The 25928-nt window shown below is 43.8% G+C and overlaps 1 protein-coding gene across 2 annotated transcripts in view; it reads left to right on the top strand.

Moving 5' to 3' along the window:
- Window positions 1-25928, top strand: part of SLC22A23 (solute carrier family 22 member 23) — a 115019-nt gene that overhangs the window by 11874 nt on the left and 77217 nt on the right. For both annotated transcript variants that reach the window (XM_076330471.1, XM_076330470.1), the window contains exons 2-3: window positions 6475-6578; window positions 11957-12111. In XM_076330471.1, coding sequence (XP_076186586.1) covers window positions 6475-6578; window positions 11957-12111 — 259 coding nt within the window. The remainder of the gene's footprint in view (window positions 1-6474; window positions 6579-11956; window positions 12112-25928) is intronic.

Raw genomic sequence — 25928 nt, 5'->3', positions numbered from 1 at the left:
GATTGTTGAGCAAAAGGTGATACTCTGGTACCAACAGCATCTCTTTCGCTACCTGAGTAAAAGTTCTTGCAAAATTGGATGGTTATAAACCTCTCAAAATACCAGTGTATACTTGCTCAGTAGAAATTTGTTTTAGAAGGATTTATCTTTAAGAGGTCCTAAGCGCTCAGACACTGGTCGAAGATTTTCAGCGAAAGCATCCACTTACGATAAAGCTGAAGAAAGTTAGATGTACTCAGCACTTGGAGGTCTGGCATCACACAGAGAGGAAGTAGCTTAAAAGTCAGGTGTTGACTGTGTCATGGGTTGAGGCATTCCAGCATAGGTGGTGTAGGCTTCTTTGAGTGGCTGTTCAAAGAAAACAAACAACAAAACCTCTCAGTAGGTGGTTTGTTCTTTTTCTTGTGGTTTGTTTGGGTTTTTTTTAATGACTCTTCTGGTTTTCAGGTAAGTCCAGTTGTGTCCGATAAAAATGTAAGGAAAGATGTAGTCTGGAGATGTTTGGTCCTGAATGTGGCTGGTCAAAGAAAGAGGAAATCATTCATTTTTATACCTTCTCAAGTCTTCCAGGATTACTTGGTTTATTTTTTTTACTACTCTTAATGTCCCCATTTTGAAATATGATCTTCTTGATACTTCCACCCAGCTGGTTGTACTGGTGGTCAAAAAATGCCAGGTGTTCTCAAGAACACTTTATTGACACTTAAAATACAGATCAGGGAGCGCTTTGCCCAGCTGTGATCTCAAAGGAGAGGCATCCTTACTCTGAACCTTGAAGGTTAAATAGTTTAAAAGCTCTGTTGTTGCCGTGGCTGAGAGGGAGATACAGAGACACCTGTGGCAGTAAAACCACCCCAACTTTGTGTTGCAGTTGGGCTGGCACATCCTTCTGGGAGGCTTCTCCTGCAACCTTTTTAGTGTGGTTTAACTGCGCAGTTATTTTGTATAGAGTTGAGCATCACAGCATTTTCTGGAACTTGTACACTTTCTTTACCATTAAAAATGCAGCCAGAGTGTCGTCTTTGGCTGGGGGTTGAGAAGGGGAGGAGAGAAGCGTTGTCCTGTAGCAGCCTGGAGGAAAATCTTGGTACAGTGGTCTCCTGTGGCTGTAACTATGAGTACTACTCGGATAGTTTAGTACTGGGAAAAGGCATTAGTGATAGACACATTATAGTAGACTTTTTTGCTTTTCTATTTGTTTGTTGGGGGGGGGTTTGGTTTTGGTTTGGTTTTTTTTTTTTTTAGTGCTTGGTCTGCTGACTTGGAGCTTTTCCTCTAGGAATAAGTACCTGGAGACTGTTTTGCTTTTTGTTACACATATTGTATGAAAAGCATAACTTTTTTTTAAATTATTTTATTCTTTTTAAAAACAACTTTGTGGCTCATATTTTTTTTGAAAAACACTTTAAGAGAATCTGAAGGCATCATAAATTTAAACGCTCACTAGATGAGGTATTTATATAGAAGATGGATTCTAGTGCTGTGCAGGGAAAATTGACAGGGTTTGGTTATAAAAAGATGAAACAGGAAGGAGAGGAACAAAGAAAGACAAGACCCAACACACACAGACCTCAGTGACAAATGATAGATTCTTATTTTCGTCTACCGGTCTTAAAATTGCCATCTAACGTGCAGGCAAGCTTGTGGCTTTTCCCCAGGAGGGGCCTGGGGCTGCCACGGTAAGCTGTGGCATAGGTGATGTGTAGAGGCTGGGGCTCCCAAAGTGGGACCTTTTCTCTAGGGGTCGAAAGGCCGCGTGTGGTGTGTGGAGCATGTTACGTGCCTCAGGACGGAGTCTGTGAAGGCCAGCACAGCAGCCGGGTGCTCTCTGGCTGGGGAAGGACCGAGGGTGCAGCTTCGTGCCTGGCTTAGGGTCTTCCAAGGCAGCAGCGTGGGTGACCGTCTGGTCTCCTCATGCTGAAACCAATGCAGAGAGCAGTCGGAGCAGAGCTACGATCCACCTGCAGGCTGTCTGGGGAAGGGTCTGTTTTCTTTCAGCAGCGATCGGGGCATTGGTCATTGGAAACGGACTGTGAACCCACAGTGTGGGGAGAGGGTTTGCGTGTCCAGCTCCTCTCTCGTGGGCTCTTTGTGCCAGGTTCCGGGCAAGTGTTGGACCAGAGCATTTCTCCTCTTGTCAATTTTCTCTTTTTAGGACAGAAGGGTCTGCCTTGCACTTTTCCATGCAATCAGGGTGAAGGTAGTACAAACCAAATCCTTGGTAGGCATCTTATTATGACCTTTTTGCAGTGGGTATTCAGTGTGCTTAGATGCCACAGACAGCGTTACAGCCTCTGGAGGACAAGTGCTTTCGAGGCAGGAGCCCTTAATTGAGACAGCTTGTGTTTGTAGTAACAAACATGCAGCAGACTTTACATTTGTGACTTTTATAACTTCAGTGCAAATACTGACTCACTGCACGAGCCATGTCCAGATTTTCACCCCTTATAAAGAAGTTACAGGATGGTTACTTTTTGGGTGCATTACCTTTTGCCAGATGTCTTCCCAAGCATCTCATTTTCAAATAGTCCTCCATCTTGATGTGAAGCATAGTGACTCACAGCATGGGTGGTGACTCACTGATATCAATTAAACATTAGGATCCTGAAGGTGTGACTCCTCAAGCTTTGACAAAAAAAATGCTGTCACAACATGAAAAAACCACTTGCAATATATTGCACATCTGCATAGGTGGCAAATTCTCTACATTGCTGTACTGCTATGAAAAAAGCTTTTGGTTTTTAAATGTTCCCTTTCCAGCAGCATATTTTGTATATAGTTATTTTTGTTTCAGCATAACAATACACTCCTATTGGTTTAGCAAGTCACTTTATCAGATATTTTGCATTAGGAGGATGGATGGAGGACAGAAAGACAGACAAAACCCAGGGACACAAAAAGAAATCCCACGGAGCACTGTAAATTTAGCAGCATCCTTCCTTCAGGCTGGGCGCTCTTAACTCCCAAGTGGGACACCAAGGGATTCAGCCAGAGCAGTTACAGGATTTAACAGTCTCCCTGCTTGTAACAGATTAATCTACCTTTTGTAAGAGGCGGTAGAGGATTACTGTCTAGTCTCCAGCCAAAACAATCTCCCAGTGCAGATTTACTTGGAGTGCCACTTGAACTGTCATCAGCGCTGTCCAGCCCAGCGTTTTGTTCTGCAGGGACATGGAAGCCTGTCACTCCTTTCTCTGTGGAGCAAATTTGAGTGTCGTGTTTGCGGGATGAAACTACTGGCACTTACAGAGGACCTGCCACAGCTCCAGGCACGGCTGTGCCGTGTGGGCATGTGTCAAATACTCTCTGCTCTGCCGAGCCCAGGTGTATGTAAGGGGAGAAACAGCGTTGATGCTATATAATGGTTCCTGCTTTATTTCTAGCTCTTCAAAGCTGAGGCTGCAGTCCTCTGCCTTTGGCTTTTCCATGGGGAAGGGAAGGGGGAGCACAGGTCTCTGGCAAAATTCCTGCACTTTCAGCATGACAAAGCCTTGCTGGTTTGCTCTGTTGCTGTGTTAAGATGGGTGGGACGATACACTAGCTATGAAATATGTATTTTGTCCTATTAATGTCATCTTTACCTGAGGCTGCTTTTGACTGCAGCATCCATTTTTCTTTTGTGCCCTCTCCTTATTCTTCTGTCTCTTTGCGAGTTGAATGCCCTGGTGGCACCCACCATTGTCCTGCCGAATTTATTCTGGATAACTGCTTCACGGCAGCCTCTCTGGTTTGTGACAGCTGCCGGAGGAGAAACTGGGGTATGCTTGAGCTCTGAGTACTGAGCGAGTAATTTGGGGTTGTGGCAGATTCTCTGGAAGTTTGTGTAAAAGCAACTGTTGAAATATTTCACCGTTTCCCTATTTACGAGTTCTGAGGGTTTTGGAGAGCGAGAGATTCGGGGAAGGTCAGGGGCTGCCTGCGTCTGTCAGCACCCGTGTTAGGCTGCCCTTGTGGGCTTGGGGGATCAGCTCTGATTTATGCTGGCCTGCAGAGTGGGTGCTTAACCAAGGGCAGGAAAGGCCCAGATGCAGGATTTGCAAGGAAATACTTGTTTTTATTTTCAGAGCAGCTGGGGAGTTGGGCAATAGCCTTAAAAACAAACAAACGATGACTCGCAAATAAGTTATCAAAAGGAGTGGGTGCATTTTAGGCAGCACTGAAGGACGTGCTGATAGATTGACTTTTCTTCTGCTTTTAAACTCTTACTCTGTGTGCCAGTGTGCCAAAGTGGTTTGACATCTGTTGTCCTGGCCTGAAATTTCACAACAGCCCTTCATGGTTGGAAGAGCCAAAATCTCATGAACCTTTACCTACGTGTAATCTGGTACTGCACATTCTCTGCCTGGGGCTCATGCAAGGGCTGGCTCTCTTTGACTAGCAATAGTGAGCTGTGAAAATGAAAAGGCACCAGGATATCTGCTTTTTCTTTTTGCGCTTGGATGACATCACCGTCCCTCTGACAGCAATAAAATTAAAAATTAACAACTTGTAGAGATTGCCTTTAAAAAAATGTTCTTGTATAAATACGACTTTTTAATAAACTTAATTTGTTCTCTACAAACGGAAATGATTTCTCAGTTTTAAGCAGCATATACACTTTCTGGATTGTGAAAATAAACCCAGAGCATTTGAAAGCCTGCCTGGAGCTCAGATGTATTTCCTGAATTTTGTTTTGTTTGCGGCTTGTCTGGGCAGGTACTTTTCTTTGCTAACTGGAGATGGGTTCTATAATTGCAAATATTAGGAATTACATTTCCCCCACTTGCTAAATACTTCTAAAAAGTCAGCATCTTCGGAGAGCAATTCTCACTGCCTTGCTGAGCTGTTTGCTGCAAATAATTCATAGCTATTTGGTGGAAAAAATACTTGCTCATACTACTTTTGGTTCCTCAGTGCCTTCAGTCTGTAGGTTGGAGGATCAGACATGTATGTCCCAACTTCTACAAGTCAGTACAGTGAGGAACTCAAAAATACATTTAACTAAAACAAAAAGCCTGGGCCTGAAAGCTGGCATGTTTCTTTTGGCCACAAAAGTGCTATACTTCTTGGGGAGATGGTATATTATAGGGAGGACATCTCCTGTGATGTTGAACGAGGGGGCTGAGTCAGAGCTAGCCTTATTTGTGGAAGGGCTCTATGTCATGGAAATGCTTAAAAGAGCAGCGCACCTAATTGAACTCTTTTGAGGGAAGCTTTCCTTTCTTTTGAAGTTGCATCTGACTCTTAAAAATAAATTGCATACTTTTACATTGCGTTTTTGGCCATGAAACTTCAGTTACTGGTGTCAGAAGGGCTGCTACTATTACATTACACACGAACAGCCATTTATTCTGCAAAGTTTCAGTTCTGGAGTATCTGACTCTCCAAAGTTAGCTGTACTTATTTTTCATGAAATGTGCATGGCTCCCATTACCATCAATATTTGAACACTTCACAAACCACGAACAAACATATCTTCCTACATTTATTCAAGGGTACAATAGTACTATCCACACTTTACACATAAGAGGGATTAAGTTACATGTCTGAGGGCAATGAGGATGTTGGGCTAAAGCCAGGAATGCAGCCTGGCTCCCCTGAGGCGCAGTCTAATGCCTCAGAGGAAAATGTCTTGGAGTTTAGGGAAGCCTTACTAGAAACCTTGCTGTTCCCATCTTTCTCATGGGAATAAGGCAGTGCCCTAATGAGGGGGTGCCCAAAATGGTCCATTTTCTCTTCCTTTGGACAGAAAGGGTAATTTCAGTATCAGGCGTAGCTTTAGTGTGGAGGTTCAGCCTCTGTCTGAGCTGTGAAATGTCGCTGTGGGAGCTGCTGTCCCAAGGAGTCGCGTGGCTGCGCTGGGCTCTCCGGCTGCCCTGTCTGGACTTGGCTTTTCAGACCTGGTTTGGCGAGCCGTGCCGTTGGTCAATCTTCATCCCCTTCCACCTCCTGGGGAACCGGGATGCTTTTCTGAAAGCAAAAGCGTCATGACGCTTTGTCCTTGGGAGCCTGGAGCTAACGGCCACCAGGGGTCTGTGGCAAAGCAGCTGCTTTTCCCCCTGTTTCCAAGCGGCCCTCAGGAGGTCAATAGGAGAACTTGCTCTTAAATGGTCGGGCTCGCTGCCGGTGGGCTTCGCGGGGCTCTGGTAGTAGGTGTCTGGGCCTGCTACGGTGAGACGCTCAGCTACATCAGTACTGCCAATATTGGAGATATGCCACTTAGTCTAAACTCATGTGGCCTGGAGAGGGGGAGACTTAAGCGTTGGATATTGTCATTTTATAGTTAAGGGCCTGATAAAGCTCACTGAAGTAAACAAGTCTTTAATTTGCTGCTTGGGGTCCGGGTTTTGACTTGAGGGGGAAAGCTTTCCTCTGCCATTTCCATGCGCTCCTGCTAGGACTGAAATTTGGAAGAAGCTCTATACCAACGTTAGTATGTTTAAACGCATCTGAGAATAACCAATTTATTTCAGTTTATCTGTCTTTTTCTTCCAGTGGGATCTTGTTTGTGATTCTGCCTGGAAAGTTCACATTGCTAAATTCTCCCTACTGGTAGGATTAATCTTCGGCCACTTAATAACAGGATGTATAGCTGACTGGTAAGTGAAAAATCTTTTGATGCAATGTAACTATAAATAAATAACAATATTAAATATTGTTTAGATTTTCTTCTACTTTATATTCATGAAGAACCTTTGCATAATGATTTTTCTCACTTTGTGAAAGAAGCATGATGAATAAACAGTTTAAAACTGTGTTAATTGCTTGACCTGCGTAATTTATATCAAAGTAAATAACATGAAAATAAGCTATTTGATAGTTGACTTAGTTATTTCCCGCCAACACAATTTATTACAGCTGTAAAGCTAGTACAGAATTAAGTATTTTCTAATTATACAAGTGAAGTCTTTAGTTTAGGGCTTGCTTTTTTGTTAACCAAGAGCTACAGCCAAAAGAAATTGGGAGGGGCATTGATTTGACTGAATACGAGACTAGTGTAATGTCAACCTTGTGCTTACACAGTATTTTTCAGGGGGTAGAAGGCTGTTTTTTGCAAACCTTTCTATTGTTCTATTTTTTAAGTTCTTGTTAAGCAAACATTTTGATGTAGTGTTAAGGAATTGCTGACTTATGTGCTGTTAATATTGGGGTATTAAATTTAAAAGCATAGAGTGCAGTTCCTTAAATTGCAGTAGTGAAAACATTATTGGATACCCTGGTTATTCTGAGAGTTCAGCTTTTATTTAAAGAAAGGGTCTTGTAGTGCAAAAGGGGGGGGAGGGATCAAAGGCATGACTCAAGTGATTTCAATGGAAACTTGCAGCATCTGAAACAATAGCTCCGCGATGCTGTCCCAGTCATTTCAGTGGTTTCCAGCACAGTTGCCAATGTTGGTGCTTTAAACGGCCCCAAGTTAACTCTTTTGCCATTCATTAAAACAGGAAAGGAAGAAGAAGAGTTGCCTGTTAGGGAAATCTTACAAAGCCTCAGCAACTCACCAGTTAGTTGGGAGAGAAAAGGTCCCCTCCAGCTGTGCAATAATTTGGCTCAAGCATTTGTAGCAAAATTGCTTCTTAGTTCTTGAATAGTCACTTACAATTTTTAGGCAAGTGAGGAATCATGAATTTTCAGTGAAGTAGGGGACATGCATGATGAATACAGTTGAATTTGATTAAAATACCAAATTAAAACAGGGCTTTAACAACACGTAGAAAGTACAGTAGGGAAGTGAATGAGGAATCTTGCTCAGTTTTCCTAAAAAGGAATCAGTGTGGAGAAAGCAGACTTATTCCCAAGTTAGGAAAATGCTGCTATGATTGACAAATAAGTCACAAATAAGTGAACAACTTGTTGCCTAAGGCACTGGCTTCAAGAGAGAATTGCAGTAAGCACATTTAATAGCTCTCTGCCACCAAAAGGAGCATCCTGTTCTCCCATCCATTTGTGTCCCTAGCGTGTACTTTGTGCTGCCACGTGTGCTTGTCGGATACTTCTGCAAGCTGCTTAGCTGAGCTAATGCAGCATAAAATTACCCTGATATAAAAATGAGGTATTTTTCTCTCTTTTTTTTTTTTTGTCTAGTGAGTTTAGGAGAGCTTAAGGAGAATCTGGTTTCCAGCTGTGGTGCAAAGAAAAAGGGTAACTTGGTGGCTGGGGGGAACAGTGACCCCCTTGCCCTTTCATGGGTGACCAGAAAGGATATGGTTTGCTGCCACCAAAGCCAGTCCTCGTGCTCCTCTTCAGTCCCCATCCTTGCCATCTGATGTAACTGTGACCCAGCAGGGATCCTGCGCTGGATAGTCTTTTTGTCATTTAGCAGTAGCGTTTGGGGCTCGTAAAAGAAGACCTAAATGGGATTTACTTTGCTATTTAGTCACAACTTGAGTTTCCACTAGGGCAGGAGGTTGTGTGGAGGGACAGATACAAAGGGGATTGTACCTTTAAAAAGAGAAAAAGAAGGAAAAAAGGATGTTGGTCTCAAGCAAGAGCAGGGGAGATTAAACAGAGTAATGTATAAAAGTGTTACAAACTTTCAAAATCTGTTTTCATTTCACTTATATACCACTCTCCAGTTTAGATAATTAGAAGATGGTTTGGGTTTTTTGTACCAGTAGGGTTTGGGGCTTTGCTTTTCCTTTTTGAAAGAAAGCTTTTAAAGCTGTACGTGGTAAAGGTGTAGACTATATTAAGGTAATTTGCTAAGTAAACTGAGTGGGCTATGTTCAAAATGCAGTAGGTGTGCACGCTGGGATATCTGTGTGTGGAAAATCTATAGGAAGAAGGTCTGTAAACAAGTTCGGCTGTGTGAAGACCAACTGTGTCCAACGCCTGAATAAGTTACTTGTTCAACAGGCAGAGCACTGCTGGCAATTTTGCCTGCTCTGGACAGAGGCTGTTGAGGTTTCTGTGGAAGGCTTCCTTCTGGAGCAGGTGGGCTTGGTGTTCACGTAGCATCAAGACAGTGGGTCTCTGCCTCTCATTTCCCAGTACTGCCCCTGCTTTGCACCTGCTCTGGTGCTTTTTGGAGCGTTTGTGCCAGTTCAAGTCCCAAAACCTGCAAAGAACAGCATGGGAAGAGCAATTTGATCAGCTGCAAGAGCAAAGCTTAGTCTTTTGAGGGTGGCAAGGTACATGTGTAGGAGCATGCGAAGAGCAGGTCTTGTCATCAAACCCATTCACTTTCCCCCTGTGGTGCAACTCTGACTACGTTAGGAGTATCTTTTTGATGCATCTGCATATCACACTGTGTGGATTGCAGATTCTTCAAAAGCCTGGGGTTGCTTGTATCCCTAGTTATTTATCTGTGCAGGCAGCATTTAGCATTTGATCTGCATAATAGTATGCAGTGCAGGCTGAGACTTTCGTGGCATGGAAATCTCTCTCTGGAATAGTTTGGATGGCAGCAGATAGCATCCTGGGGCTGTTTTACTAGGGAGATTGTCTGTGGTTTAATTTCTCACAAGCATTTCCGTGTACTGTTAGTCAGATAACTCTATCTACACATAAAAGGCTTTTTTGATACTCTAAGACACCATCCTGTCAAAACACTGCTGGATCACCAAATGTATGGCTGATAGCTGCCCTGGAGTTTTGATTTTTGAGGAATGTACTGCATGCGTTGGTGAGGAAGGAGACTAGTTTTGTGTCTGGGAGGAGGTGCTGATGGTGCCTCTTACCAGAGGGCTTATCTGGCCTCAGTTGGCTTTCACAGGCCAAGGAGGGTCTTGGATTTCCTGATTCTTCATTAGCAGCAACCATTCATCTGCATAACTTGTATAATGTTAGGAGAAATTCTATGTCTTAATGATGGATAACCTCGAGTAAAGAGAGTAGGAGGAAGGGAAGAAGGGAACTGATGTCTGCTAAGCATGAGGTCTTTTTTAATCAACGTCAGGGAATGGCAGGTCAGGCTTGTGATGAGAATTAAGTTCCTAATTCTGAGTGTTTGCATAATGCCTTTCATCTACAAAACGCTTCCACAAATACTAATTAGTATGAATTACATCTTGGCAATTACGAAAATAGGGCTGCGAAAGTCTGTGCAGATCGCTGATAACACAAAGTTCACAGGGTGCTTTTTTTTCTGTATTCAAGGTTTCGTATGAGGTACTTCCCCTCCCTGCCCAAGTGCTTTGTGTTCCATAAATATAAAATCTGAAGCACACACAGCAGTAACTGCCCCAGTGTCCAGCATGTTCCCAGTGCGTTGCATATCACCGAGGCAGTGATGTTGTGTTCCCACCCTCAGCTCATCTTGTGGTGGGCTGGGTTTGTACGTCGACTAAGAGCAGTCTGCTTTGACCTTGCCGTCTTCAGTTTGCACGTTGGCACTTTCTGTTTTAAAAACATTGAATGGTTAATGCCAACAAGTTAAATCTTTGAGGTGCCCCACATCACCCATCGGGTGATGCTACAGCTGAAAAAAATAGTAAACCTGTCCTCATGCAAGGACCTATGACGTCGCCTTCTTAGGTGTGACTTTGAAAAAGCGTGAATAGTGACACACATGCTGGTGCACTCTTCTAGTTCCCAAAAATGTCAAAAATTATAACCATGTCTCCTTTTCAGCCCTTCACCCCATATTTTATTATCTTGTTCCATTTTAAGTAAAGCAAAATCCAAAGTTTTAATTGTGGATGCATAGATACAATATACTTTATAGCTGCTAGTAACAATCTGCTGAAATAACTGAATAGAAACGCTTCAGTATGTGGAACTGGACTAAGTTGGGAGATTTAAATGCGCTTTATTGTGCTGACATTCCACCTGATGGCTGGCTTGCAGCTGACAGACTACTTTGAATGGGTTTGTGAAAGCTGCCTACGAAAAGCAAGTTCGTATATTCTTTGTGGAAACGGCATATGGAGCTGACTAAAAAGGATCCTCACTTCCACTGGAAAATTTGTGGGAGTTGACAAGTTGAAAAATTTTGGAAATCTCCACATAAAGATCCAATTCTTGCTTAAAAATAGACATGTGCTCTGGTGCTTTGTATCATTCTCCTTGCAGAGGAAGAGGGGGGGGAAAGGGGAATTATAAACACTAAGCATAGGAGTAAGAGATGTAAAAATCTCATTTTCCTTTGACATAAAAGAGCCAAACTCTGCAGCAAGCGTCCCACGATCAGTGGCAGCATAGCTCTTCCTCCTCGTTGGCACTGCACCAACACATGCAACTGCAGGTTGCCCTGCAAAGCCTGCCTGCAAAGGAGGACTGCAAATCCTCACGCCCCTGTTGCCAGTAATCATTTTTGGAGCAGTTTCTTCCTCACCCTCCAGTCAGGCTGGTTTTGCGGGTCTCTGCAGCCGCTGTGGAAACACAAGGTGGAGGGACTTGGAGCTCACAGTTTTCCTGTGCGCATTACTATTGGCTCTCTAAGTCTCAGTGAAGCGACATGAGCCCTGTTTTGTGCTTGGTCCGTGTTTGTTAGGCTTGCCCTCAGCAACAAGGCCAAGAAAAGTAGTTTTTTGAGCCAGCTCCTCTTGCAGATGAGGCTGAAAAGCACATATCTGTTGGGAAGAGGAGACCTCTGCAGTAAGCTCTGTGGCTGTAGACTATAGAGAAATAATAATGTGCCATGTAACATATAATACCATACACTCTCCCGTGCTATTACAGAAAGCTCTGAGAAGTTGCTTTTAATCTCCAAGGGACGACTTTATGGCCTTACTGCAGTTCCTAGATGTTTCCTTGTTAACCTTTGGTGTTTTGAAAATGATGGTTAAATCATGCAGTAATACAATGTGCTGTCTCTGCTTAATCCCATCTGAAACGAACTTGTCAGTGCCAAGCTGGCTGAGGAATCTGGGTTTTAGTAAGTAGAAAAAAAATGAGAAGAATGGAACAAGCATTAAAAACGGGTGGCAATATTTGGAAGGGATTGCATGACTTATTCCCCTCTTTGCCAGTTATAATGATCTAGCATTGTGTCCATCCTGGCTTTTAACACTGTTTCTCCATACTTCCTTATTTTTAGGGTTGGTCGACGGCCTGTACTGCTCTTCTCTGTCATATTCATTTTGATATTTGGACTGACTGTGGCACTCTCAGTGAACGTGACCATGTTCAGCACACTCAGGTTTTTTGAGGGGTTTTGCCTGGCTGGAATAGTCCTCTCCCTGTACGCACTGCGTGAGTATGCCTTCATCAGCCATCCAAACGTGTCTTTATCTAGTGCGTGGTTTGCTGTTCTCTGGCTTCCCACTTTTGTCCAAACAGATCAAACCAGAATCATATGGACTGAAAAAGCTTTGGCCTGAGTTTTGGTAAGGAGGTAGGGATTTTGCAGCTGTCTCTTTAGGTTGCTACAGAGCAGTCTGTGAAGCTGTTTCAGAGATCATTTTAAGAGAGTTATAAGGTGTTTTTGGTTTGCTTTTTGTTATTTAAACCTAGAAGTCATCTGTGTCATACCATAATGTGTAATGGGAGTGGATTTCACCTTGCAGTATTGGGCTCAGTAGGAGACTCCTTGCTTTCGCTGTCTCTAGCAGTACATATTCTGGCACTTTTTCAGAAATTCCTCTGTTACTTGCAGCAAGAGATCCCATGTCCCTGCCTCAGGATTGTAAAGTACAGCAAAAATATGTGAGAAGAAGAGCCTGAAGTCCTTTTATCAAGATTTTTTTATTGTTGTTTTGTTGTTAGTTTTGTCTGTTTCAAAAAACTACCACTGAAGACATTACACCTTTATTGGGAAGTGTTTTAACCTGTGTGGTTCCTGTGGGAAGGGGCTTCAGCCATTACCAGTATGATATTCAGCTAGAAATTAGGCTTGTTGGGACTTTTCACAGCCCAATGCAGCATGTTAGTTTTTCTTGGTTGGTGTTTGGTTTTTTTACTTTTAAGAGAGTCATTGCAACTGAAGATTTTCATGGGGAAATGCCATCTAAGTAAAAGTTTCATTATGGACCTTCTGAGATCAGAGCAAGAGAGTGCATGCGCCACCTTAGATCAGACAATAGCTTGCCAGACAAGGCTTTCATTCAGCAAATGGGAGATCCTGGTTAGTTTATGCTCTGCTTGATCCAGAGCAAGGACTTGAGTCTGATTCCCCCCTATAATTCAAGTGTTTGCTATAACTGCTGCATGTCTGTCTCCATTGCAAATGGGCAGCTGACTGGATAAACAGTGCACAAATAGAGCTAGTAGGTGTTAGAAGAGTTCTGTGTGAAATTAGCTGCCGCCTGAACATCAGTGCACTTCTATGGAAGTGAGGAAATGTGAAAGATGCAGCACCTGCACCTCTGGTAAATCTTCTAACCTTCTGGCTGCGGAGGTACCCACTGAGGGCAGTGGGGTTTTCTGTATTAAATATTTTCATTTAAACAAACAAACAAACAAAGTTGTCATCTTGGTGTAGAGTAGTGGGAGAGGATTAATCCCTAAAGTCTTATGAGAATGGGAGGAACAAGGTTTTTTGTTTTGTTATTGGTTTTGGTATTAGTACTCAATCTGTTAGGCTTCCTCTCAATTTAGATTTACTATTTTTCCCCTTCTGCTAGAGTCCGTAGCATGCCATTGCACTCCTTTGTGGAGTCATCTTCTGTTTCATAGCCCCTCTTCCCTTTCTCTTAATGGCCTTGATTTCTTCCCCTGGAGGTTTGTTGCCCCTGAATTCCCGGCTGGCTGCCCTGAGCAGAACAACAGAAAGTGGAAAGTTTGATCTGCTAGATGCAGTCATTAGCCGAAGTTCTCAAAGCTACTGTGCAGAAGCAAACTGTATAGGCTTGCATAGCCTGCAAAGGTAATTAGCCTGCCGCAGGAATCCTTTACACTGTGTTGAGCTTGCTAGTTGTGCTTGGATTTATAGCCTGCCCAAGGGAAATTGTAAATAACAGTTCTGGATGCTTTGGGAGCGGGAAGAGCACTGAAGTGCTGTCTTTAAAATGCAGAGCTGCCAAGGTTGAGTTGCCCTCACCATTCAAACTGCACTCTTCTTAATAGTCTAACGCTGTTTTTCCTACCTGTCTGCCCTAACATGCAGAGCGAGCCCAGGGATGAGCCTTGCCTTCTGTGGAGGGACAGCACTGAGCCCGAGCCGCCTGTGCTCCTCTGCGGGCTTTCCTCAGTGTTGTAGTGAGCTAGCTTCTTGTGGCCTCCACGTACAGCCTCTTGCCTGGAGCTGCTTGGGACTTGTCTAAAGAAACCACTTTTTGATGTTGATTTGTTAAACTGAAAAGTTTTCCCGCGGCTGCTGTAGTTTTGTTGGGAAATGTGTTTCAAGCGAAATTTCTAGTGGTCTTGCAGGAAGAGACAGGCTTTGCACAGGTGATGGTGCTCGCTGCGAAGGGGGAAAGTGGAGGAGAAGTGAACCCAGGGCTTTCTCCTCCCGGGTGCTGCGGGTCATTGCGTCATCTAGGGGAATGAAAGGCAGTTAATCCTCTTCCACTGAACAAACACACACAGCTTTGAAAGGTTTTTGTTTCATGCTGATGTGGAGGGGGAGAGCTTCTACGTCTTCCAGGTACTGGGTTTCCTGCCCAGTACCAGCCTTCAATGGGTTCCTGTGCTCCTGAGCAGCTGGCACATGTCTTGGCTGGTGAGGCACCAGCAAGGTCCTCAGGAAGCTCTTCCCAGGAGGGCGAAGTGGCTCCCGATGTGCCAGGCTTGGCAGTCATCTGATGCACAGAGCTGGAGCTGCCTGCTGTGATATGCTGGTTAGGTCCCGTGCTATGTTTGCCAAGCAGATTTCTGCAGAAATGGGCTGCCCCTTGTTGGAGGAGGTGCTGGGACTGGAGGCAAAATCTCCTGGAGAGAGAAATGGTGGAGGGGTGCTAAGGAGCACTCCGGTTGGAAGGGGATGTATGACCTGCCCAACAGTTAAACGTAGAAAAGAGTATAGATTGGGGGGATGGAGGAGGACAGGTTGTTTAAGAGAAAGGAGGGGAAAAGCTATTTTTTCTGAGGGTGCCTTTTGTTCCAGTATTTGTTGCTGCATGCACATCTAGGGAGGAAGGATGGGCGTCCTGCACCTGCTGGCTCAGCACGGTTGGATGCATGGCACCGTAGCCTGCTGCCCAGCTGAAGAAGAGGAGGAGGTTTGAGTTTACTCATTGGGGTGGAAAGCCCTAAGCCGGTCCTGTGAGGAGTTTCCTTTGGACAGGCTGAGAGGGAGGGGAAGAGGTGCGGGAGCCCTGAGCAGGGACATGTGTGCCTGAGTAATGCCTCAGCTGGTGTCTGTGGACTCATACAGAAAGCGAGGTGTGCCACTCTTACTGCAAATAGCTCTGCTTGCTGGTTGCAACTCATGTGGGACAAAGTACACTCAGCAAATGTGGAAGTCACAGGAGAAAGCAAATCTGATTATCTCAAGGGTGGGAAGGGTGTTGCTTCTGGGTCACTTTAGTCTCACTGGGGCATTGCCTCAGCCGTGACCCCGGGGCAGCCTTTTCCTGCATGCTTGTGCAGAAGGCCAGATGCAACGGCTGACTCAGCGTGGGTCCCTTTCTTAGGGCTCGCTTTCACGAGCTGGCGTGAGCTGATGCAAGAGCTCGCGTGGCTGAGGGCAGGAGTTCCTCCTCCCCGTTCTCCCCCTCTCCTCTCATGTGCTGCTGCCCAAGCCGTGCTGGCACCAGCGTCTGCCTGAGCCCTCTGCAAGGGAAGCCATCCACACCTTCCCTCTGGAGAAGACCAAGTGTGCTGTTGTCAGTGGGATGTGCCCTCTGGTCTTGTCTCCTTTTCCTTTGGGAGTCCTTCTGCTGGGCATCACATCCCTTGCGCTGCCTGAGCCTGGGGGATAGAGCGGGAGCGTGGCCCCACACCATGCAGGACCAGTTAAATGGATGAACAGAAGCAAGGGTTCCCTTCCAGCTGATCACTTCCTATGCTGCATCTGTCTCCTCCCCGACATCCCTGCTTTTGTTACTTTCTGGAGTCGAAGCTAGGATGATGGTATTAATTAAACTATTCAAAGGGGAGAAGAGGAGGGGAAGAGTTGTATTTTTCTGGCAAATGCTCCCGGTAGGTTTAACGAGCCTCCCGTTAAAGTGCTGTGTGCCATCGCTAATGACTGTACCTGAGCTCAGACAGCACAAGGCATGGTGCGGATTTGCACGAAATTGCAGGCTGTTCAGTAGTTTCATGGGTGACTGAACTACAGATTACACTGTAGAATTAGAAAGTCTAGACTTGAATGAACCAGTAAATAGGCTCTGGAAATAGCTTTGCTGAAAGGGAGACAACATTTTCTCAGGTTGGAGCGAGGAAGCAGGGGTGCCCCTCTGATGCATAGTAGCAGGATGAGCAGGCATGCTGTTTTCTCTTTCACTGTTAGGAGAAAAAAAGTAGAAATGCTGTTGAAAATCATAGGTTGTGTTTCAAAAGACTGGATAAGCTTGGCAAAGGCTTCCAGATGGGTTAAGATGTCCAGCTGTGATGTATCTTTCTCATTTAGAGCTAGGTCAATCTAACCTGTTACTCCTGTAAATTGCACAGGCACTGATCTGAGAAGAGGCTAAATGTGGCTGCTTTAGATTTTTATTTTTTTTTTAACATGTATCCTGGAAAGCCAGAGCAGTGTGCTAGAAAGCTTGCTCCAGACTGAAGAATGAGCAAGTGCCAAAACGGAGCGTGGAAGCCTCTGGGTGTTGGGCTGTAGTGATGTCAGATTTGCAAAATAATTTTGCTTCCAGTCAGGTGTCAATATGAAGGGTGAGATTTATCTCTTTTTTTTTTTTTTTTTCCTCTCTCTCTTCCCCCACCCCCCCTCTTCCCCCCCTCCTAGAAGTGTATAGGCTCTGAGATCCTGGAGCACCCCGAGTTTATAATTCCCACCTCCCTTGGAGTTTGAATGGTCTAAACAATACAATTGCTTGATTTTTATTGTCCGTTTTCCTCTCATCACTCTTCAGTAGCAAGGCCTCGGCTAGGCAAGGCAGGTGAAGCGCTGGAAACGGCAGGCTCCAAAGTTGTTCTGTGTAATCTGAACCGGCTCAATAAATAACTCTGCAACGCATTCCCAAATCGGAGGATGTGGAAAACATCTGACTGCTTTCCAGTGCATTGACATGTGCTTTAGCTCTGCAGTAACGTGCCGTTCTCTCCGCTGACAGGTCTGTGATAAGATCAAGGTTGTTAAGCCACCTACCTTCTGTTTATGTAACCAGCCTTTCCTTGCTCTGAGTCACTTGACACAGATCTAGTAGGAGTGATCATAGAGGGATCGACTGAACGGAAATCTTGCTGGATCACCCTAAAGTGACCATTAATTGTTAAATGATACAGAAGCTCTTTGTTTAAAGAGCAGCCACAGGCTGTTCTAACATTGAGATGGGATGTGAGTTTCTGGGAACAGCACCTTTGTATTTTTACTAGCTTTGTGCAAGAACTGTTGAAAAATAGCATGAAGTAGGAGCACTCCAGCTGCCCAAAAAAAGGACTGTGTGTGCCTTTTATCAAATGCCTGGGGGCTCAATTTATGCAAGAGTGGAAAAGGTTATTGGAGTTACAGTACTCTCCTTAGAAGTACAAATCTTCCTTGCTCTACATTGCTTCCTTCAGTACAATCAAATTATGACTCCTCATATAATCTGTTGGCCTCTTTCCCCTTAGTACTTCCTCCAAATTTCCTTCCCTTTTCTGGTGGTCAGAGTGGGTATGAGCTCTCCTAGGGACATGGTATCTGCCGTTAGAGCATGGGCTGTCATCCTTATTTTAACCCCTACAAACTGTATTCTGGAGCAGAGGTGCCCCTGAAGCATTGCTAACACATTGTCCCAAATCCTGAAAAAACTGTACTGTTTGAGACAGTCAGTTTGAAATGAATTAATACAAAGTCTTAAAGTATGCCAAAGGGGAATAAAAGGAGGATCTTTCTAAAGCTCCTTGGGAGATTACAAGATGTTTGGTTAATGCAGAAATTGCAGCAGGATCTAATTTTAATCAGTTTTTCCATTCCAGTTGCTGAAAATTTTGTGTGTTGTCAATGTGACCAAAAAGCCCATAGAATTAATTTTATTTGAGGTACTTTTTGTATGACTGGTCAATTGGGAATGCAATTAAGATGCAACACTGCAGTTATACTTGTGATGATGACAATCAGATGAGATTAGAGTACACTTGCAATTTCCCCAGCTCAAAACACAGCTTGCATTTACCATTTAAAGTGTCTGTCTTTTAATTGCTCCAAACCAGCTCCAGCAGTTTGGGTGTGCTCAGTGTGCAAAATCTTACCTTCTGTCATGCAAGTACTTGTAACTGTAACTGTTTAGGATTGTAATGACACTTTTAGGGATTTTTTTTTTTATCTGAGCAATGTCAAATAGACTCATAGGTCTGCTCATCCCTGTTGCACAGCTTAAGAGCTTGCTGCCACTGAGAGGAAATGGGGGTGGCTCCTCTCCTCCCCTTCCAAATTCCTTTGCATTGTCTCAGCTGCTCATACAACCATGGCTTCAAACTATAAGGGGGAATTTAAGATGGATGTATAGTTAGATCCAGAAAGTTGCCTTTCACTTGCAGCTCTTTGACTCGGCTGAAGTGGTGTTAGAGCCTTACTGTAAGCATAAATTCTAAAGTGTTTGTTCCCCCTGCCTTTTTTTTGTTGTCGCTGTAAGACAGCTGCTGAACAGCTTTTCCTTGCTATGTAGATCCAAGCTAGTGTTCAGCATTGTGGAGGGTTGCTGGCAACAAAAGCTTCACATAATGTATGTTCATGCATCCGTGCAAGCCCTGTCCGAAGTGACTGATGCCGCCGTTGGGATGTGGGTGGCCTGTATCTTGCAGAGTCCTTCGGCTGCTGTGCACCAGCGCAGCACCCCTGCTAGCCTCCCTCCTGAGAGCGGGTCTCAGCAGTACTGCCAGGGAGTCCTCCCATCAGGAGGAGAGCACTCCACCACGGCTGTCGGGTCTGCTCCTTCTCACCAGTAAATTGAAGTGCAGAGCCTCCCCACTATGCCCTGCCCAGTGCCTGAGCTCCAGCTACGCTGCTTATTTTGGCTGGGGAACAGTTACGTATTTCACAGTTACAAGGGTTTGGTATTGCAGCAATGTTGTATCACTGGTGTATGTCTGATATTGTTGTGGGTTTATGGTTAATCACATACTTCCATGGTCTGAGAGGTACGTTGTGGGTTGGTTTTTGGTTGGTTTTTTTTTTTTCTTTGAGAAATGCAAGTGGTTTGGAGACAGGGATGTGAAAGGTCTGTCAGTTGTGCTTTTTTTATTTTTTTTTTTTTTTCCTCCCTAGCAGGAAACTGAATTTGTTGCAGAGAGCATCAGAGGGAAGTCGTACATATAAAACCTATTCTGCTAAGTCTGTTTGCTTACTAGTTTAGTTTTAGCTATCCTGTTCCTCAGCTGTGTCCTTACACTTGGCAGAACTTGAAAACTGCATGGGCTAGTGTTGGAAAGGAGATGGGCAGCAACAAGCTCGGGGGCTGCCCTTAAGGTAGTCAGCATACATAAGTTTCTGCTGCAAAAGGAAGCATGCATAGGTTCATAAATCACCTATGAATGAATGGTACTTTACTTCCCTTTCCTGCCGGTCCCTACAGGTTAGCTCGTCAGGAAAATGCAAGCCAAATTATCGTGGCAACAGGATGTGCATAGAAGAAAAACCACGTGTATGAGGAAGGTGGATTTAGAAGTTATCTGTAGTGACCTGAATATTCAAGTCCAGCAACAAATGTCAGCACGCAAATTCACATAAATATTTATGTGCCTTTCAAGAGGAACCGTAATTTAACAAGGCTAGCCAAATTTCCATCCCCAGTCACGCAGACATGACTCCTATTTTCTCGCTTACAAATAACATAACCCCGTGGGATTTTTACTGGTTCAAGTTAATTAAATTTCACTCAAAGCATGAAATTTGTAGGCAGCACTCGTTGCAGTATTTCTGCAAATGCATATTATTTCGTCAGATACAATAAAAAGTTCACTTTTGTTTTAATTCTTTGTTTTATTTGTTGTCAGTCTGCAGAATTTAATTACACATGCTGTACCAGTGTTCATATCACTCATTTTTCTTTTTTTAAAGAAAACTGCTCAATGTTGCATTGCGGATGAATTTGTTTATAAGTCGTATGCTGCGATTACTGATGGACCTAAAAGTATGAGCTATGTTTTGGTCTTTTGAGAACATCTGGTCCCTTCCTAAATGAATTGTACATATGCTTATGTAGTTTTTAGAGCTATTGAGGCAAAGCGCTTGTTAGTATCTTAAACTTGTTTGCTCGCATTCTTTGAATTCTGGTTATGGTATGAATTGGGAGAGAAGAAATCAGTTTACGGAAGGCTAAAGAATGATGTGCAAATCTTTGCAAGCACTACTCCAGTTTTGTATATATGAGCTGTATGTCTGCTTTAGTCACCCGTACATTCAGTAAGGAATCTTTCAACTATAGATAATCTTGAATTTAGACTTGGTAGTAAAACAGGTAGTATCTTAGAGAAAAAGGGTGTTTGAAGCAGGCTTCGTGGCTTGGAAATGTAGCTGTCTCTTGATGAACAGTGTCTGTGCTGAACTGTGGGAGAGAGCACGGTCCAGTATTTGCATCAGAAGTTACGGATCCACGTTCCTGCGCCTCTGTGGGTGACTTCCCCAGCTTCTGGATGCCCCAGCATCTTTCTCTAACCGGCTTGTGTTTGGAGGAATTCAGGGCAGACTAACCATTCTTGTGGCTTCTCCTTCCAGCTTTCTGTCCTATTCCTGTGGTAGAGATCACCCTCTTGTAGAGCAAGCTATTAGCTCGTCCACTGATGCCTCAGTCCTCTCCCATACAGTCAGGCATTTAAGTGCAAATACATCTCCGTCAGTGGCTTACCTCACACATTCCATATATTAGGTTAAGGACATGCATTTCATTCTGTTGCTGTTTATTGTCCGAGGAGAATGATCTCTGGCAGAAGCGGCAGCGGAGCACAATGTTTGTGCATGCCTTGGCCAGCCGGGGATGTGAGGAAGTGCCTTGGTGTGGTGGAAGAGGGCTGGAGTGGAAGCTCTGCTGGAGTGCGGTGTGCTGTAATTAATAATTCCGTTAAAAATGCAGACTGGAAGACCTGTGTGCCCCAGTACTAAGGCATAGGTAAGTTATTTCATGTACCATCTGTTATCCAAACACTTGAGACTAATTCTGTGGAGAAATGAGGAGGGCATTTTCTCCATGAAGCGTTCAGTTCAATAGATATTTAAGCACGTGGACCAGGGATCATTGTCTAAAATAAATAAATTAATGAATCCCCAGAGTTTTCTGCTTGATGTGAAACTGCTGTCCAGAAGGAACAAAGTGCTACTCTGTCAGCTCCTCTCTAAGGGCCTTCTCCAGTTCCAGTGCTGCTTCCACCCTGATTTCAGTCCTGTACTGGTAGGCAGCGTAGCTGTCTCCTGGGTATAGAGCTGTCTCCCTTGGAGCACTCACTTTACAGCTTTATAAGATAAGTCAGAAGAAAGAAAAGTAACAAAAAACATACAGGAAGCAGAATCAATAATCTGGTGAGGCAAAAAGCAATATAAGGGAAGAAATGTTTTTCTTATTATAGCAAACAAAAATGGATTGAAGGCAGGGAGAAAAACCAAGAGCAACTTAAAAAGCTTGTATAATGGTAGGAGTAGCTTATGTGGTGAAACTGCAACCAGCATTCCTAATAAAATCTCATTTTGGTTTCATTTATAGCTTTGACTTTGAAAAGGGGGTTTTGTCTAGAACTTGACTGACTTGTTTTTCAAGGCGCAAACCCAAATCTGTGTGTCTAGGAAGCTTGAAGATAATTAATTAAAAAGCTTTTGAATTATAGATCCATTAAAAATGACTGTGCTTTGAAAGTTAAATAAATAAAGCTGTCGGTGTTAGTCATCTGTTGGAAAAAAATGGCTTCTCTTGTATCTGTACAGTAGAGAAACCCAATTACTGTACTCCAATGCTTTGGAATTTGGGCAGGAGAAGCTTTGATTATATGAACCTTGTCTCTACCCATATGAGTCTTTTCAGATGTCATGTGTGAGTTTAGAGTTGTGAATCAGCCTGAAGTGTTGTCCCATCCTTGCTTTTTTTTTTCTTTAGTGTCTATGCTAAGTCTGGAAGAAAATATGTAAAGTTCAGTCTGCATCTTATAAACTTTAAACCTGATGGATTTGACTTTTTCAGGAGACAGACCTTCACCCTTCTTGACTGAGTGTTGCATTTCAATAAAATAAGTATTCATGCAGCTGCCTTTCCTCCCTTCCTGACTTGTCCTTAACGATGTTCTTCAGCTGAGGGTAGGTGCTTCACATGGGTCTGGGGTCAATAACGTGGCAAAGCAGAGAACAAGAATAGCCAATGCATGATCCAAAGAGGGAAAATAAAGAAAACAGAATATATAATACGTACAACAGCTGCCTCTTCTCTCTTGCTGCTGATAAGAGAGAATGTGGCAGATATTTTTCTAAAAGAAGAAATGTGCTCCTATCCAATGAAGCAGCAATTAAAGATTCCATATCCTAGTTATTTTGGAAACAAAACCATGGCCAGACAAAGCAGGCAGCGTGTCATGCTAGCTTGTGTGAATCTGAGTAGCACTGGCGTCTTGGTGCTGTACTTTGCTGGGATCCTGGCTGGGAGTTTTAAGTGCCTGGTGGGACTTGCACTGGAGATACTCGTGCTTTTTCCTGCCAGGACAGCTTTGCGTATGACTTCTGATTAGGAAACATTTACTTACCCATAGTGTCTGTCCTTCCTTCAGGCCACTGATGCATGTCCTGCTTGCCCAGTGCCACTCGGCTGGAAGCCAACAGCTGCAGCGTGGCTCTGCTCACAGCAGCGCAGTGCAGATGAAATACCTCACGGAAGTGGACTTCTTGGAGAAATAACCCGCCTGCCTGTCCAAACGGGAGAGGGCCCCTTTGTTTATGTGTGTATACAAAAAAGATCCTTTCTGCCCTGATTGCTGGGAGCAGTTAAAAATCTCAAAATGACAGTGCAGGAACTGGCTGAAGCTTTTGCCCTGCTCTCTGAGGGAAAATCTTGACAGCAGCTCAGAGACAGCCTAAGCCAACCTGGCTCTGCCTGTTCCGGGTCTGCCCATCCTTCCCCGGCCGGTGCTCCCACCTACTGCTGGCCCTACAGTGAAGTGAATCAAGGGTGTAAACCAGCAGAAAGCTATTCATTTTGTTGTTTGGTTTGAAGTCAGTTTTCCCCTGATCTCTTTCCCCCCCGCAAAAGCTCACCGCAGGGTCAGATGAGCATGGGCAGACAAAGGAGGAGAGCAGGAACGGGTGACTGGGGAGTCAAGGAGAGAGGAGGGACTGCAAGAGCCACGATACTAATTCGACTTGCCATGGTGCCCTGCTGTAGATGCAGTTTAAGAGCCCTTGTGTCTTGCTTATAGTGCAGACGAATCAATTCTTGCAAGCTTATTGCAGCAACCTTAGGTCAGGATATTCTCTTGGTGAAAACAGATTAGGCTGTTACAAGTCACCGTGAAGCTTGCCTGTATTCAGTGTGGGTCATTCTTGAACGTGGGATTTAAAACTTCTTTCTTACAGGCTTTTTAAAGATTAGACAGTGTTTAATTGCATCTTGGCAGAGACCGCAGGTCTAATATGTTTAGAAATGTATGTCTTGGGCAGGTCGATGTTTCCTCCCAGGATTTGTCTTTGAAGTAGTAGCAGATGGAAGTACTTCCACTTCTAGGCACTGACTAACTTGTCTTGGAGAAGAGTGGATAAACTGGCAGCAGAGAAAAGGATTCTTAAAAATAATTTATAGGGATCTGTATGGCTTTAACTTTATTTACTTCAGCTCTCAGAGTGAGGAAAACTGGCTTTGCATTTATTTAAAACTTTGAAACTCAGTTGGAGAACCAAATATGATCAGGTCTTGGTTATGAGACTTCCACTTTTCTGGCTGGCTTTTCTTAGCAACATCCAAATGAGTGAATAAATAGAAGCCTCCAGTATGCTGATGACAACAAATAATCTGTGATTCCGAGTAAAACATCTTGATCATGGACTTCGCAGTCCTAAATCTTCAGGAGCTGAAATGCAGACCATCATTCTGATATTACAGTACTGGAAAGACCCAGTTTCTTTGAAAAGGTCATTTTGTTGCTGTCTCTTCAGTTTTGCTTCAGTAAATTTTACCCTTTAAGGAGACTAGATTTTATTTTTGCTTTTGGGAAGAAAAAAAAAAAGGTTAGGGCTCGAACTGAGGGTCAGAGATGATGTCGTTTGTGTCTAGGATAAAGATGCTGAAAGATACCCTGCACTGAATTGTCTGACCAGCTCGTATGACCTTGATCTTCTACTTGGAACGTTTGCAAAGTCTTTGGGATCGTTATAGTGTTCTTTTTTTATTTCTGCTTGCTTAATTAATTTTTGATTGCCACTTAGGTGGCTGCCACAGCATGTTCGTCTCTATTTTAAAATATTATACTGTGTAAAATAAGGAAAATACGGAGGGAAGTTTCTGGATTTAAGTGTTAAAACTTCAGCTGTATCTCCCATTTGTTTTGTTATAAATGGCAGTACTGAAAAGCGTAAGTTTCACTTTCTCAACACTGGAAGGGAATAGTGCTTATTCTTTGGAAAAGACGTCTATGAGAAAGGTACACTACAGCACTTGTTATATTAAGGGAATTCACTAAGATTTGTAAGATTTCTATGAAAACAAATTTGTCCTGATGATTCTGAATTGGGAATATTGGTCTGCAAAATATTATGCACAATTGTAATTTCAAATAATAGAATTTTAGTGACTTAAATTTAAGATGTTACTGTAACAAGGTTAAATGCCAAACCAAACAATCTCTAAGGGTTTTTTTCATACTGCATTGCAGTTATACTTATACAATGTGTAACTGGTATGAAATAGTGCTGTTGTGATGTAAACCGCGAGACGATTTCAAGACAGGTGTTCAGTGTAAAACGCATTAGATTTAATTTCACTTAAAAGCTAAGTGTAAAATTATTATACATTTGAGAAACCTAAACATACAAATTGTCAAAACTTTCATTGCCCATTTGTTCTGCAAACTGGTGTATCTTCAGAAATAATGTTTTCCTGTTGACTGAAGAGTTGTACGGGACAGGGATGGGATGTGGCTGGCGAAGCCTTTCCGTGTTGTCTGTACCCGGAGAGGTTGGCAGCGGCGCATTCTCCTCTGAAACCCTCTTGTCCTGCCCCGGCGCAGGTATATGTTGAGAGGTGCTGTCAGTGCGTTGTGGGTCTGGGGGCCAGCAGAGCCGCTGCCTATGTGTCCAATACCTGGTCCTCGGAGTACCGGTGTTTTCCTGGCGGTCTTTAAGAAAACGTTTTACTGCATGGGAACTGTGCTGCAACTATGGTCCCAGTAAGATACTGATGTTCAGTAATTATTGTACATAGTGTTACTGTTACTGTGGTCACCTTGTAGGATAACTGTGTTTGCACTCTTTAACTGCACGTGAACTCCTGAGGGTGAACCCTGGGGGGATCGCCCAGCAGCTCCTGCTGCTGGGAGGAGCAGCCCTGCTCACCCGCATCCCTCTTGGCAGCCGCTTGCTTTCCGCTGGCTTTGACATTTGTCTCATCCTCTTCAGGCACTTAATCCAGCCAACAAACAAACAAAAATTCACTTTTCTTTGCTGAGCTGATTTTCTGCTCTTCTGGTGAAATATCCAATTAGGGAGCAAACAGATGCAAATGTCAGAGGTAAATGTCAGGGGAGGCGAGAATGCAGGAAGGTGGACTTTGCTGATGGGGTGGCAAACTGCATACTGACCAGTGCTATCTCATGAAACTAAATCTGAAAACAGAACAAAGGTGTGGCTCCGCATTACAGCCCTCGAATGGCACAGCCAGTTTCGGAAGTTCCTGCCACATGTTGCCACCCCTGAATTTTGCTGATTTAGCTGGTCTTGTAACTGCACTCAAAATCAACTGTGCAAGGTAATGTGGCTTAAACAAAAAATTCAAAAGTACCTCTTGAAATATTACTCCTACCCCACCGCCACCAGTTGCTCAGCTCTGTTTTTTAACAGATCCACCTTA

This window comes from Aptenodytes patagonicus, chromosome 2 (genome assembly GCF_965638725.1).
Source record: "Aptenodytes patagonicus chromosome 2, bAptPat1.pri.cur, whole genome shotgun sequence".
NCBI lineage: Eukaryota > Metazoa > Chordata > Aves > Sphenisciformes > Spheniscidae > Aptenodytes > Aptenodytes patagonicus.
The sequence above is the reverse complement of the archived record's forward strand: the minus strand, read 5'-3'. Positions and strand labels throughout refer to the sequence as shown.